Source organism: Piliocolobus tephrosceles, chromosome 1, assembly GCF_002776525.5.
Source record: "Piliocolobus tephrosceles isolate RC106 chromosome 1, ASM277652v3, whole genome shotgun sequence".
Classification (NCBI taxonomy): Eukaryota; Metazoa; Chordata; class Mammalia; order Primates; family Cercopithecidae; genus Piliocolobus; species Piliocolobus tephrosceles.
In genome coordinates, this window is record NC_045434.1 from 30,242,522 (window position 1) to 30,255,060 (window position 12,539).

At 40.0% G+C, this 12,539-nt stretch overlaps 1 protein-coding gene across 2 annotated transcripts in view; it reads right to left on the minus strand.

Annotated features, from left to right (window-relative positions):
- Nucleotides 1–1,936: 1,936 nt before the first annotated feature.
- The window catches only part of ANKRD45 (ankyrin repeat domain 45), a 51,730-nt gene continuing 41,127 nt past the window's right edge, over nucleotides 1,937–12,539 (minus strand). For both annotated transcript variants that reach the window (XM_023207033.1, XM_023207032.1), the window contains exons 4-6: nucleotides 8,749–8,843; nucleotides 6,143–6,281; nucleotides 1,937–2,577 (exon numbers count right to left, since the gene is read on the minus strand). In XM_023207033.1, the coding sequence (XP_023062801.1) occupies nucleotides 2,507–2,577; nucleotides 6,143–6,281; nucleotides 8,749–8,843 (305 nt within the window). In that variant the 3' untranslated portion in view covers nucleotides 1,937–2,506. The remainder of the gene's footprint in view (nucleotides 2,578–6,142; nucleotides 6,282–8,748; nucleotides 8,844–12,539) is intronic.

Below are 12,539 nucleotides of genomic sequence, written 5' to 3' on the forward strand. Positions count from 1 at the left end.
TATGGGTGCCCTAAAGAGGGAAGGACTCATTCTTCATAATACTGGTGACAGGGAAGGTCATGGAATAGAGAATTACAGATTGCTTTACCAAAGGTTAGGATTGAATTTTGAGAAATTCCCACAACTGGGGGCAAGAGGAAGAAGAGGAACTGGTGAAGGAGTTAGAAAAGCAGTTTTAAGAGAGTAGAGGAATCATAACTGGCATAAAAGTGCCAACACAAAGAGTTTAAAAATAGCATCAGCAAATGTATCAAAAGCTATACAAAGTTTGAGGATAAGGATTGAAAGATTAATAAAGAGGGAAAATAGGTTTATCTTATACTAAGGGGTATCCAGAAATGCCTTGGTCTAATTTAGAAATCTTTGAAGTAAGAATCCAGGAATCCCTCCCTAATCTGGAACACACTCCTATAAAGTAATGTTGTATTCAAAATCCAAGTTCAGAAAATGTAGAGTTAGAATAGAAAGGACAAAAATGGCACCTGGACTTTTCCTAAATTATTGCAATGCTTAAGGACACTGGTCTTCGCACAATATACTGTATTAAGAGAATGGGCTAGGCATAGTGGTTCACAGCTGTAATCCCAGGACTTTGGGAGGCGAAGTCAGGAGGAATGCTTGAGGCCAGGAACTCAAAGACCAGTCTGGGAAATGTAGCAAGATTCTATCTCTGCAAACGTTCATTTGTTTTTATTATTATTATTTTTTTGAGATGGAGTCTCGCTCTGTCACCCAGGCTGGAATGCAGTGTTGCAATCTCGGCTCACTGCAACCTCCACCTCCCGGGCTCAGGTGATTCTCCTGCCTCAGTCTCCCAAGTCACTGGGATTACAGGTGCATGCCACCACATCCAACTAAATTTTTGTATTTTTAGTAGAGACAGGGTTTCACCATGTTGGCCAGGCTTGTCTCAAACCCCTGACCTCAGGTGATCCGCCTGCCTCGGCCTCCCAAAGTGCTTGGATTACAGGTGTGAGCCAGCACCCGGGCTGCAAATGTTTATTTTTTAATTACCCAAGCATGGTGGGAGGATCACTTGAGTGCAGGAGTTGCAGGTTACAGTGAGCTATGATCATGATAACTCCATTGCATTCCAGCCTGGGCAAGAGAGGGAGACCCTGTCAAGAAGGGGTTGTGGGGGTGGGGAAAGAGAAGAGAAGAGAAGAGAAGAGAAGAGAAGAGAAGAGAAGAGAAGAGAAGAGAAGAGAAGAGAAGAGAAGAGAAGGGAAGGAGGAGGAGGGAGGAGGAGGAGAGAGAAGAAGATTGGGAGGGGAAGGGAAGGAAGAGGAAAGGAGGGGAAGGGAGGGGAAGGGGAGGGAAGGAAAGGGAAGGGGAAGGGAAGGGGAAGGTAAGGGAAAGGGAAAGGGAGAAGGGGGAAGGAAGGAAAAAAAGAAAAAGGAGCAAACACAGGTCTTCTTTGTACTGCTCCATAAACACCCACTGGGTCGGCCAAAAAGGTGGGTGAAAGTTATTACAGTATTCTTTTGCTTTAAAAAATTGAAACTGAATTGCTCATACATTAAAAAGATAAAAAACTTAAAATTTTGGGAGACATTTAAAACAGAGTTATCTCAAAACCATGGTTAAATACATGTCAACTGACCAAGTATGACTGAATTACCCATTCCTTTTCCTTCTCCCATAAGGGAAAACTAGCTTTCAGAACAGGACAAAGAAGAGAAAGTCATAAGAACAAACAATAAATGCTTTTTAAAAACCATTTTCTTTTCTACAAAACTTTTCCATAAAGTCACAACGTAAGAGAGGGTTGAGGCGCCTGATTAAATAAACTAGAAAAAAGGCTTTCAAACCACCAATATGAAACCAACTATGGTACTTAAAACCTAGGAAATGTAAAACAGAATGGGAGGGGAAATGGCCTTCAATCCAGTTACAATATCCGTATTGCCAGCCTTATAGAATAGGAGAACTCTTCTAAATCTAAAACTATACAGATTTGTGTTTATTAATTGACAGAGAGAAGGAGGTCAAAGATAAAGAGGAGTTTTACTCAGAGGTATATCCCACCTCACAGGTGAATTTTAATTTGGACATAAAAAGTGATAGCTGTACCCAGAGGCTCCTAATCCACACCAGTCTTAATATTTCCTTGCTCCAAGTGTCATTCCAGAAAATTTCCTTTTTAGAGAGGGAGAACAATTTTTTTCTCTGGAAATAGCCAAATATGTCCCTTTATATGGAATGCCTCAACTACACAGAAAATTATTAGATTCTCTGAGTAGTTCTTAAAGCCTAATGATTTATACCCAAGTGCTTTCCTGAAGGAGCACGTGAAACTCACATGGGGCTGGGCTTGGAGGAGCAGAGGCGAGGCCAGAGGGTCCAGACATAAGCATGCTTGAACAGGTCAAACAAAATAAGGGTGATGTAATGTCGTACTTAAATACTTCAAGAAACCCACATCTGTTTTCTTGATTTCAAATGGCATGAATAGGTTTGTCTTTCAGATACTAGAAGAAAATGTGGCCTTTTACAAAGCGTATGTTCAGTGGGAGGTATCATCTTGACTTCTCTTCTGGTCATGGCTTGTTATAGATTTGGCACTTTTCACTTGACCTGAAAGGAAACAGATTTTAAAATGACATTTAATTAGTTTGTAATATGAAACAAAATGAAGCCACTTTTTAAGACAATAAGCATGGAATGATTAGATTGTTCCAGCCTGAACCAGCTACTAATGCAACCCTGGTGTTGTTGGTATGTCATTCAAATAGTCTCTTCTTTTCATTATATTTAAAGCTGTGAGGTCACATTTCCCATATAATCAGTATTATTATCCTTAGTTCTGCCATTGATGAGAATAATTTTGAATAAACTGCTAAACCTCTGTCCTCTTCACTTTCTTCACTGAGAAGTCAGGGTTCATTTCAGAGGTTCCATCAAGATCTAACATTCTATGATGTGAAGGTGCTTACAGAACATGTGATTTAGGGAGTTGGGGGAGAGAGGCAAATCTTCACAGGTGAGAAGGGAAGGAGGGGGGATTGCTGGGCCAGGTTAATGGTACTGGTGGAGAGGTGGGAATAACTGTATATCCAATAGTCCCAGCTACTTAGGAGGTGGAGGCAGGAAGACTGCTTGAACCCAGGAATTCAAGTGCAGCCTGGGTAACATAGCAAGACCCTGTATCTAAAAAAAAAAAAAAAAAAAAAAAAAAAATGTAATTGAAAAACCAATTAAGCAAAACACAAAATCTTAAAAAATAAAAAATAATTCAGGTCTTAATTATCTCACTCCTAAACTATACTCATCTCACTTTCTCTAGTCTCCTCTCCCTCCAATCCATTTTACACACTAGGCCAGATTATCCTCCCCTACTTAATCTCTCTTCTCTCCCACCCCAAAGCCTTTAAATGGCATCCTGCTGCCCAAAAAATAAAGCCTAAACTTCTACGTTTACAATTTAGTAGTTTTAATAAAATGTTCACATGTTAACTTTTCAATACCTCTATTTTCTACATTTCTAATGTACCTTGACACAGACTCAACTACAATCAGCCAGATGGGTACTGGCTACTTTCTTATTCCCACATTTCCACTTTTGATCATAATATTGTGTTTTCATTCTAGAATTTCCTTCATACTTCACGCTGGCTACCCATCCTTTCAGGAAACTATTCTTTCTTCGTGATGCTTTCTCTTTATACTTAGGCTTCTCTGATCATATAGAGCACTTAGATTATCTTTTCAGGTATATTCTACTCACAAACTAAGTGGTAAGCTCCTAGGAGAGTGCTGTGGGTGTGCTCAACAGATCATGTAATTCATATTAGTTCTAGATGGCAAGAAGCATTCTGTCATACTGTAATACCTGGACTGGGTTAAGTGTCTTAACCTTTAAAAATCCACAACTCCGGCCGGGCGCGGTGGCTCAAGCCTGTAATCCCAGCACTTTGGGAGGCCGAGATGGGCGGATCATGAGGTCAGGAGATCGAGACCATCCTGGCTAACACGGTGAAACCCCATCTCTACTAAAAAATACAAAAAACTAGCCGGGCGAGGTGGCGGGCGCCTGTAGTCCCAGCTACTCGGGAGGCTAAGGCAGGAGAATGGCGTAAACCCGGGAGGCGGAGCTTGCAGTGAGCTGAGATCCGGCCACTGCACTCCAGCCTGGGTGACAGAGCAAGACTCCGTCTCAAAAAAAAAAAGAAAAGAAAAGAAAAGAAAACTTTGGCAATCTATTCATCTGACAAAGGTCTAATATCAAGAGTCTACAAGGAACTTACACAAATGTATGAGAAAAAAAAACAACTCCATTAAAAAGTGGGCAAAAGACATGAATAGACACTTCTCAAAAGACAACATTAAAAAAAAAAAAAAAAGGCCGGGCATGGTGGATTCACGCCTGTAATCTCAGCACTTTGGGAGACTGAGGTGGATGGACCACCTGAGGTCAGGAATTCAAGACCAGCCTGGCCAACATGGTGAAACCCCCTCTCCACAAAAAATATAAAAATTAGCTAGGCATGGTGGCACACATGTAATCCCAGCTACTCAGGAGGCTGAGGCAAGATAATCACTTGAACCCAGGAGGCGGGGGTTACAGTGAGCATTGCATTCCAGTCTGGGTGACTAGAGTGAGACTCCGCCTCAAAAAAACAAACAAACAACAACAACAAAAACACATTCATGTGGCCAGTAAACAAACATGAAAAAAAGCTCAACATCACTGATCATTAGAGAAATGCGAATCAAAAACACAATGACACACCATCTCATGCCAGTCAGAATGACAATTATTAAAAAGTCCAGAAACTACAGATGCTGGCAAGGTTGTGGATAAAAAGGAATTCTTATACACTGTTGGTGAGAATGTAAATTAATTTAACCATTGTGGAAGACAGTGTGGCAATTCCTCAAAGATCTAGAGATGGAAATACCATTTGACCTAGCAATCCCATTACTGGCTATATACCCAAAGGAATATAAATCATTCTATTATAAAGATACATGCATATGTATGTTCATTGCAGCACTATTCACAATAGCAAAAACATGGAATCAACCCAAATGCCTATCAATGATAGACTGGGTAAAGAAAATGTGGAACATATATATCATGGAATACTATGCAGCCATAAAAAGGAGCAAGACCATGTCCATTTAAGAGTCATGGATGGAGCTGGAAGCCATTATCCTCAGCAAACTAATGCAGGAACAGAAAACCAAACACCGTATGTTCTCACTTGTAAGTGGGAGCTGAATGATGAGAACGCATGGACACATGGAGGGGAACAACATACACTGTAGAGGTTGGGGGAGGGACAGCATCAGGAAGAATAGCTAGTGGATGCTGGGCTTAATACCAAGGTGATGGGTTGATCTGAGCAGCAAACCACCACGGCACACGTTTACCTATGTAACAAACCAGCACATCCTGCACATGTACCCTGGAACTTAAAATAAATGTTGAAAGAAAAAAATAAAAATAAAAATAAATAAAATAAAATGTTGTCACCCTATCTCCCAGGAGGAGATACCTCCTAGATGAGAATCAAAATCAAAGACAGGCCCAGTGTGGTGGCTCACACCTGTAATTCCAACACTTCAGGAGACTGAGGCAGGAGGAACATGAAGCCAGGAGTTCAAGACCAGCCTGAGTAACATAGCAAGACCCTATCCCCATAAAAAATTTAAAAATAGGCTAAGCATGGTGATGCCCGCCTGTGGTCCCAGTTACTCAGGAGGCAGGAGTATCACTTGAGCCCAGGAGTTGGAGGCTGCGGTAAACTACAATCACACCACTGCACTCCAGCCTGGGTAACAGAGCAAGACTCTGCCTCAAAAAAAAAAAAAAAAAAAAAATCAAAGCAAAGTGACAGTAATCACATAAAATTTAATGACTGATAATGGTAATATTAAGATTAGTATTAGACATTTCCTGTAGGAAGAATTCAGTTATTATTACTAATATTGAAAATAATGAAACTAGGGAACTATATCATAGATTAGTGCTTGTAACAATGTTGAAACTAGGGAACTATATCATAGATTAGTGCTTGTAACAATGTTAATGACTACTTAATGAAGATTGTTAAAATCAGAATATCTCAGAAATAACAACATTGAACTTAATTTTCATCCTTTCTGACATTCAAACCACCTTTTATCCAAAACTTACGTGGTGTAGTCATTTTTGCAAAGATAGGAGTCACAGTATCTTCCAGTTGTTGTCTCTGCTCAAAAAGCTCATTAATGGAAGCTTCTGTATGGGTTTCCAACCACTCATTTTTTGCACGGCATGCACTGAGGATGGTATTCTAGGGACAGAAATACAGAGTTTGCTCTCCACTTATTTACTGAAAAATAAAACTCAACAGTATCTCTAAACCAGCACAGTTCTAAACCAACCAAACTTTCTGTGATGATAGAAATATTCTGTACCTGCATTGTCCAATACAGTAGCCATTAGATATAAATAGCTATTGGGCACTAGAAATGTGGCTAGGGTGACTAAGGAACTACATTTTAAATTTTATTTAATTTTAAATAATTCAAATTTGAATAGTCACATGTGGCTAGTGTCTATTATATTGGACAGTGCAGCTCTAACATTAGTGGAATATGAGCACAATAAAACTCACCATCAAGAGTCATGAAGCCTGGTACCATTCTACACTTTCTCCCTAATTCTTCATTTTTGTTAAGCCCTGTGACTAAAAGAAGTACTTGCAAAGACCAGAAAAGAATAGGTGGATGGTATGAGTTGCATGCAACTCAAAAGACAATGCTGATATTTTATTCCCTCTCAAATGGTTCACAGGAGGAAGTTCAAGAAATACAAGAAAAGCTCCACCTTACTGAAAATCTCTCAGTTTGCACTATAAAATTATCTCGTTGCACATATGCAGCAAATTTCTGATGTCTGATTTAAGATGTTTATTGTACTATGGTCTGTAATAATAAAGATAAATAAATACATTTGTGGTATGTCCTGTCCACATTGTTAAATAACAAGCAGTAGAATATGCAGAAGTATGTAGAAGGAAGTAGACTTAGAGGTGTCCATAATATCTTATTAAGAAGAAAAAAAGTAAAATTGAATAATATATATGTGTGATCTCATTTTTATAAAAACAAAATCTTTCATAAAATTCCTATTATGTGTATGGATACATATGATTATATAAGTGAAAGGAAAAACATAACACAAAATTGTTATTAGAACCACAGAGTGGGTAATAAGAATAGAAATAGAAAAGGAAAAACTATTAGGCTTGTTTTAGACATTTTGATTTTTTTCTAATTATTACTATGTATACATAATAATTTCTAGTTCAAATAATCAAATTTTTAAAAATTAAAATAAGAATGTTCTAGTAACTAGTTTGACAAAGCACTATTTCTTTGTGTCAGGAAAATTTTGCTTTTTGCAGATCTGATAGCTCCAAAAGCTATTCTAATAGAATTTTTCCTACATTTTATTTGTTTCACAAGAGATTTTGTAGAGTACTCTACATGAGAAAATGTATAACTTATCAACTGTTTAGACTTGGTGATATCTTATACTTTTAGCAATACCTAATTCTTTTTCATCTGAATAATAGGTCACAGGAAATTCACAGAGCATCCGGCACAAAAATATAGGAAATAATTTAAAACCAAAACACATTTCAGATACCCTCAGTATATTTTTTAAATGCACATTCGGAGAACTAAACTATTCCACAGGGAATGCTTAGATAGTACTTAGATATGTGGCAAGTGGGCTTTAAAATTACTATGTTTACGCCGGGCGCGGTGGCTCAAGCCTGTAATCCCAGCACTTTGGGAGGCCGAGACAGGCGGATCACGAGGTCAGGAGATCGAGACCATCCTGGCTAACACGGTGAAACCCTGTCTCTACTAAAAGAAAATACAAAAATCTAGCCGGGCGAGGTGGCGGGCGCCTGTAGTCGCAGCTACTCAGGAGGCTGAGGCAGGAGAATGGCGGGAACCCGGGAGGCGGAGCTTGCAGTGAGCTGAGATCTGGCCACTGCACTCCAGCTTGGGTGATAGAGCGAGACTCCGTCTCAACAAAAAAAAAAAAAAAAAAAAAAAAATTACTATGTTTACATCTGTGTATCTTTTTTCCCATTCTGGAAAATTTGACACATTAAATAATATGCAATGTGTTTGTACATGTACATATATATCAAAATATATAATGTATATCTCAGTTTTGAAGCAAAATAATGAAATGAATATTTCCATTGTATTATTTTGGACCTTACTACTCAACAGAAGAACCAGAACACTACCAGTACTATTAATGCAGCTTCCGTCCCTCACCATCCCACCCCCTGACTGCCTTCAAGAGATAACTATGATCTGTGCTTATCCCTTTGCCTGGCTTTTTAAATAGTTTTACTCCCATATGTAGGCATCCCTAAATTATATAGTTTGTAATTGCTTGTTTTTGAGCTTTATAAAAATCTATGTAGTCTTTGATTTTTTTTTTTTTTTTACTCAGTATTACATTTCTAAGATTCAGCCATGTTGCTGGGTTTGATACTTAGTACATCTCTATGTCACTCTTTAATACTATTTATTTTAGTTTTGATCAGACTATCCTCTATTAGAGGTTTATAAAGAAAGGAAGGGAAGGTAGGAGGGAAGAAGGAAAGAAAGAGGCAGGAGGGAGGAAGTAAGGACCACAACCTGCCTTTAGAACATCAGTGCAAAAATTAAAATGTAAGACAAAATTCTCAAAACACCACAGAACAAGCAATAATCACAATACAATACCTTGTCTTCCTTAAGGAGTTTCCCTGATCCCTTTTCAGTGTCAGTAACAGCTAAAGAGACTTTTGCAATATATTTTTTCAAAGTCAGTCTTGCATCTGAAAGAATGGACAGAAACATACACATGACAAGACAAAGACAAGAGGCAGAGCAGGATAGTCAAATGGAAGCCTCCACTGTCCACTCCACCCCACAGAAACACCAAATTGAACAACTATCCATCCAAAAAAACCACCAACATCAGAACCAAAAATCAGGTAAGCAATCACAGTACCTCATTTTAACATCATATTAAGGAAAGAGGCACTGAAGAGGGTAGGAAAGACAGTTTTGAACTGCCTACACCACATTTCCCCCATACCCCTGGCAATAGCCACACAGTGCAGACACAGAATCTCTATGCTTGAGGGAGGGAGAGCACAGTGATTGTGGGACTTTGCACTACAATTCAATGCTTCCCATCATAGTAGAAAGCAACATGGGGCAGAATTCAGCTGGCACCCATGGATGCAGCATTTAGACCAGCCCTAGCCAGAGGGGACGTACATCCCAACAGTTGGAATCTGAGTTCCAGCAGGCCCCACCACTACAGGCTAAAGTGCTATGGGGTCCTAAATAAACTTGAAAGGCCATCTACACCACGAGGTCTGCAATTCCTGGGCAAGTCCTAGTGCTATGCAGGGATCAGAGCCAGTGGACTTGGGGTGCACATCACCTAGTGAGACATCAGCCTGAATGGCCATGAGAGTGCTTGCCACCCCTCTGCCAATCCCAGGTGACATAGCTTACAGCTCTGGGAGAGACTCCTTTCTTCTGCTTGAGGAGAAGAGAGGGAAAAGTGAATAACACTTTGTCCTGCAACTTGGATACCAGCTCAGCCACAGTAGAACAGGGCACCAAGCAGAGTCCTGAGGCCCCCATTCCAGGCCCTAACTCCAAGGTGATATTTCTAGACATATCCTGGGCCAAAAGGGAACCAGCTGCCTTGAAGGGAAGGACCCAGTCCTGGCAGGATTCATCACCTGCTGACTAAAGAGCCCTTGGGTCCTGAATAAGCATCGGTGATACCCAGGCAGTACTCACCGCGGGCCTTGGGTGAGACTCAGAGCCATGCTGGCTTCAGGGGTGACCCAGAACATTCCCCAGCTGTAGTGACTATGGGGAGAGACACCTTCTGCTTGATGAAAGGAGAGGGAAGAGGAAATGGGACTTTGTCTTGCAACCTGGGTACCAGCTCAGCCACAGTGGAGTAGCACACCAAGCAGGATCCTGAGGTCCCTGATTCTAAGCCTGGCTCCTGGAGAGCATTTCTGGGTCTTGCCTAGACCTGGAGAGCCCACTGCCCTGAAGGGAGAGACCCATGCTGGGCAGTATTCACCACAGGCTGATTGCAGAGCCCTTGAGCCTTGAGTGAATATCAGCAGAAGCCAGGTGGTACTTGCTGTGGGCTTGGGCAGTGGTTGCCGCATGGAGAGACTACTCTGTTAGAAGAAAGGGGAGAGGAAAAGTGGGAAGGACTTTGTTTTATGGCTTGGGTGCCAGCTCAGCTGCAGTAGAACAGAGTACCAGCTAGATTCCTAAGGTTCTTGACTCCAGGACTTGACTCCCAGATGGCATCTCCAGACCCACCCAGAGCCTGGGGGAACTTGCTGCCTTTAGGGAAGGACACATGCCTGGCTGTATTGGCCAACTGCTGACTGTAGACCATTGGGCCTTGAATGAATATAAGCAATAACCAGACAGTGGTCACCACAGGCCTTGGGCAAGACCCAGTGCCATGCTGGCTTCAGGTCTGACCCAGGGTAGTCCTAGTGGTGGTGGCCACAGGGGTGCTTGTGTTACCCCTCCCCCAGTTCTAAGCAGCTTAGCACAGAGAGAGAGACTCTGTTTGTTGAGGGGAAAGTAAGAAAAGAAAAAAAGAGTTTCTGCCTGATAATCCAGGGCATTTTCCCACATCTTATCCAAGACCACCAAGACAGTATCTCCACAAGTCTGCAAGAACCACAGCGTTACTGAGCTTGGGGTGTCCCCTAATGCAGATACGGCCAGAGTAACCAAAAACTTAGATCACAACACCCTTCAAATACTTAGAAAGGCTTCCCGAGAAGGACAGGTACAAACAAGCCCAGACTGCAATACCTACAATAAATACCTAACTCTTCAATGCCCAGAAGCCAGTGAATATCCACAAGCAAGAAGATCAGTCAGAAAAACAGGATCTCATCAAACAAACTAAATAAAGCCCCAGTGACCAATCCCAGAGTGAAAGAGATATGTGACCTTTCAGACAGAGAATTCAAAATAGCTATTTTGAGGAAACTCAAAGAAATTTAAGATAACACAGAGAAAGAATTCAGAATCCTATCAGATAAAATTAACAAAGAATTTGGAACAATTTAAAAGAATCAAGCAGTAATTCTGGAGCTGAAAAATGCAACTGACATACCAAACAATGCATGAGAGTCTCTTAACGGTAGAATTGATCAAGCAGAAGAAAGAACTAGTAAGCCCAAAGACAGGTTATTTGAAAATACAGTCAGAGGAGACAAAAGAAAAAAGAATAAAAAACAATGAAGCACTCCTATAAGATCTAGAAAACAGCCTCAAAAGGACAAATCTAAAAGTTACTGGCCTTAAAGAAGAGGTAGAGAGAGATCGAGGTAGAAAATTTATTCAAAGGAATAAATTTATTCAAAGGAATATTAATAAAAAAAGAACTTCCCAAACCTAGAGAAATATATCAATATTCAAGCACTAGAAGATTATAGAACACCAAGCAGTTTTAGCCCAAAGAAGACTACCTCAAGATTTAATAATCAACCTCCCAAAAATCAGGGATAAAGATCCTAAAAGCAGCAAGAGAAAAGAAGCAAATAATATATAATGGAACTCCAATACATCTAGTAACAGACTTTTCAGTAGAAACCATATAGGCCAGGGGAGAGTAGCATGACATATTTAAAGTGCTAAAGGAAAATAACTTTTACCCTAGAACAGTATATCCATGAAAATATCCTTCAAACACATCAGAGAAATATTTTCCCAGGCAAACAAAAGCTGAGGGATTTCATCAACACTAGACTTGTCCTAGAAGAAATGCTAAAGGGAGTTTTTTAATCTGAAAGAAAAGGATGTGATTGAGCAATAAGAAATCATCAGAATATATAAAACTCACTGGTAATAGTAGGTACACAGAAAACCACAAAATACTATGTATGATATTGTAATTACAGTGGGTAAACTACTCATATTTTGAATAGAAAGACTAAAAGATTAACCTATCAAACATAAGAATTTTCAAGACATAGACGGTACAATAGGATATAAATAAAAACCACAAAGAGGTAAACAGTTGGAGGGGAATGAAGTTAAAATGTAGTTTTTATTTGTTTTTCTCTTTGTTTGTTTATACAATCTATATTAAGTTGTCATCAGTCTAAAATAATGAACTATAAGATACTATTTGAAAGTCTTATGGTAATCTCAAATCAAAAAACATACAACAAAGCTGGGCATGGTGGCTCATATCTATAATCCCAGCACTTTGGGAGGCCAAGGCAGGTGGATCACTTGAGGTCAGAAGTTTGAGACCAGCTACTCAAAATACAAAAATTAGCTGGCATGGTGGTGCATGCCTGTAATCCCAACTACTAGTGAGGCTGAAGCAGGAGAATCACTTGAAGCCAGGAGGCAGATGTTACAGTGAGCCAAGATTGTGCCACTGCACTCCAACCTGGGTGACTCTGTCAAAAAAAAAAAAAAAAAAAAAAAAAAAAAAAAAAAAAAAAAAAAAA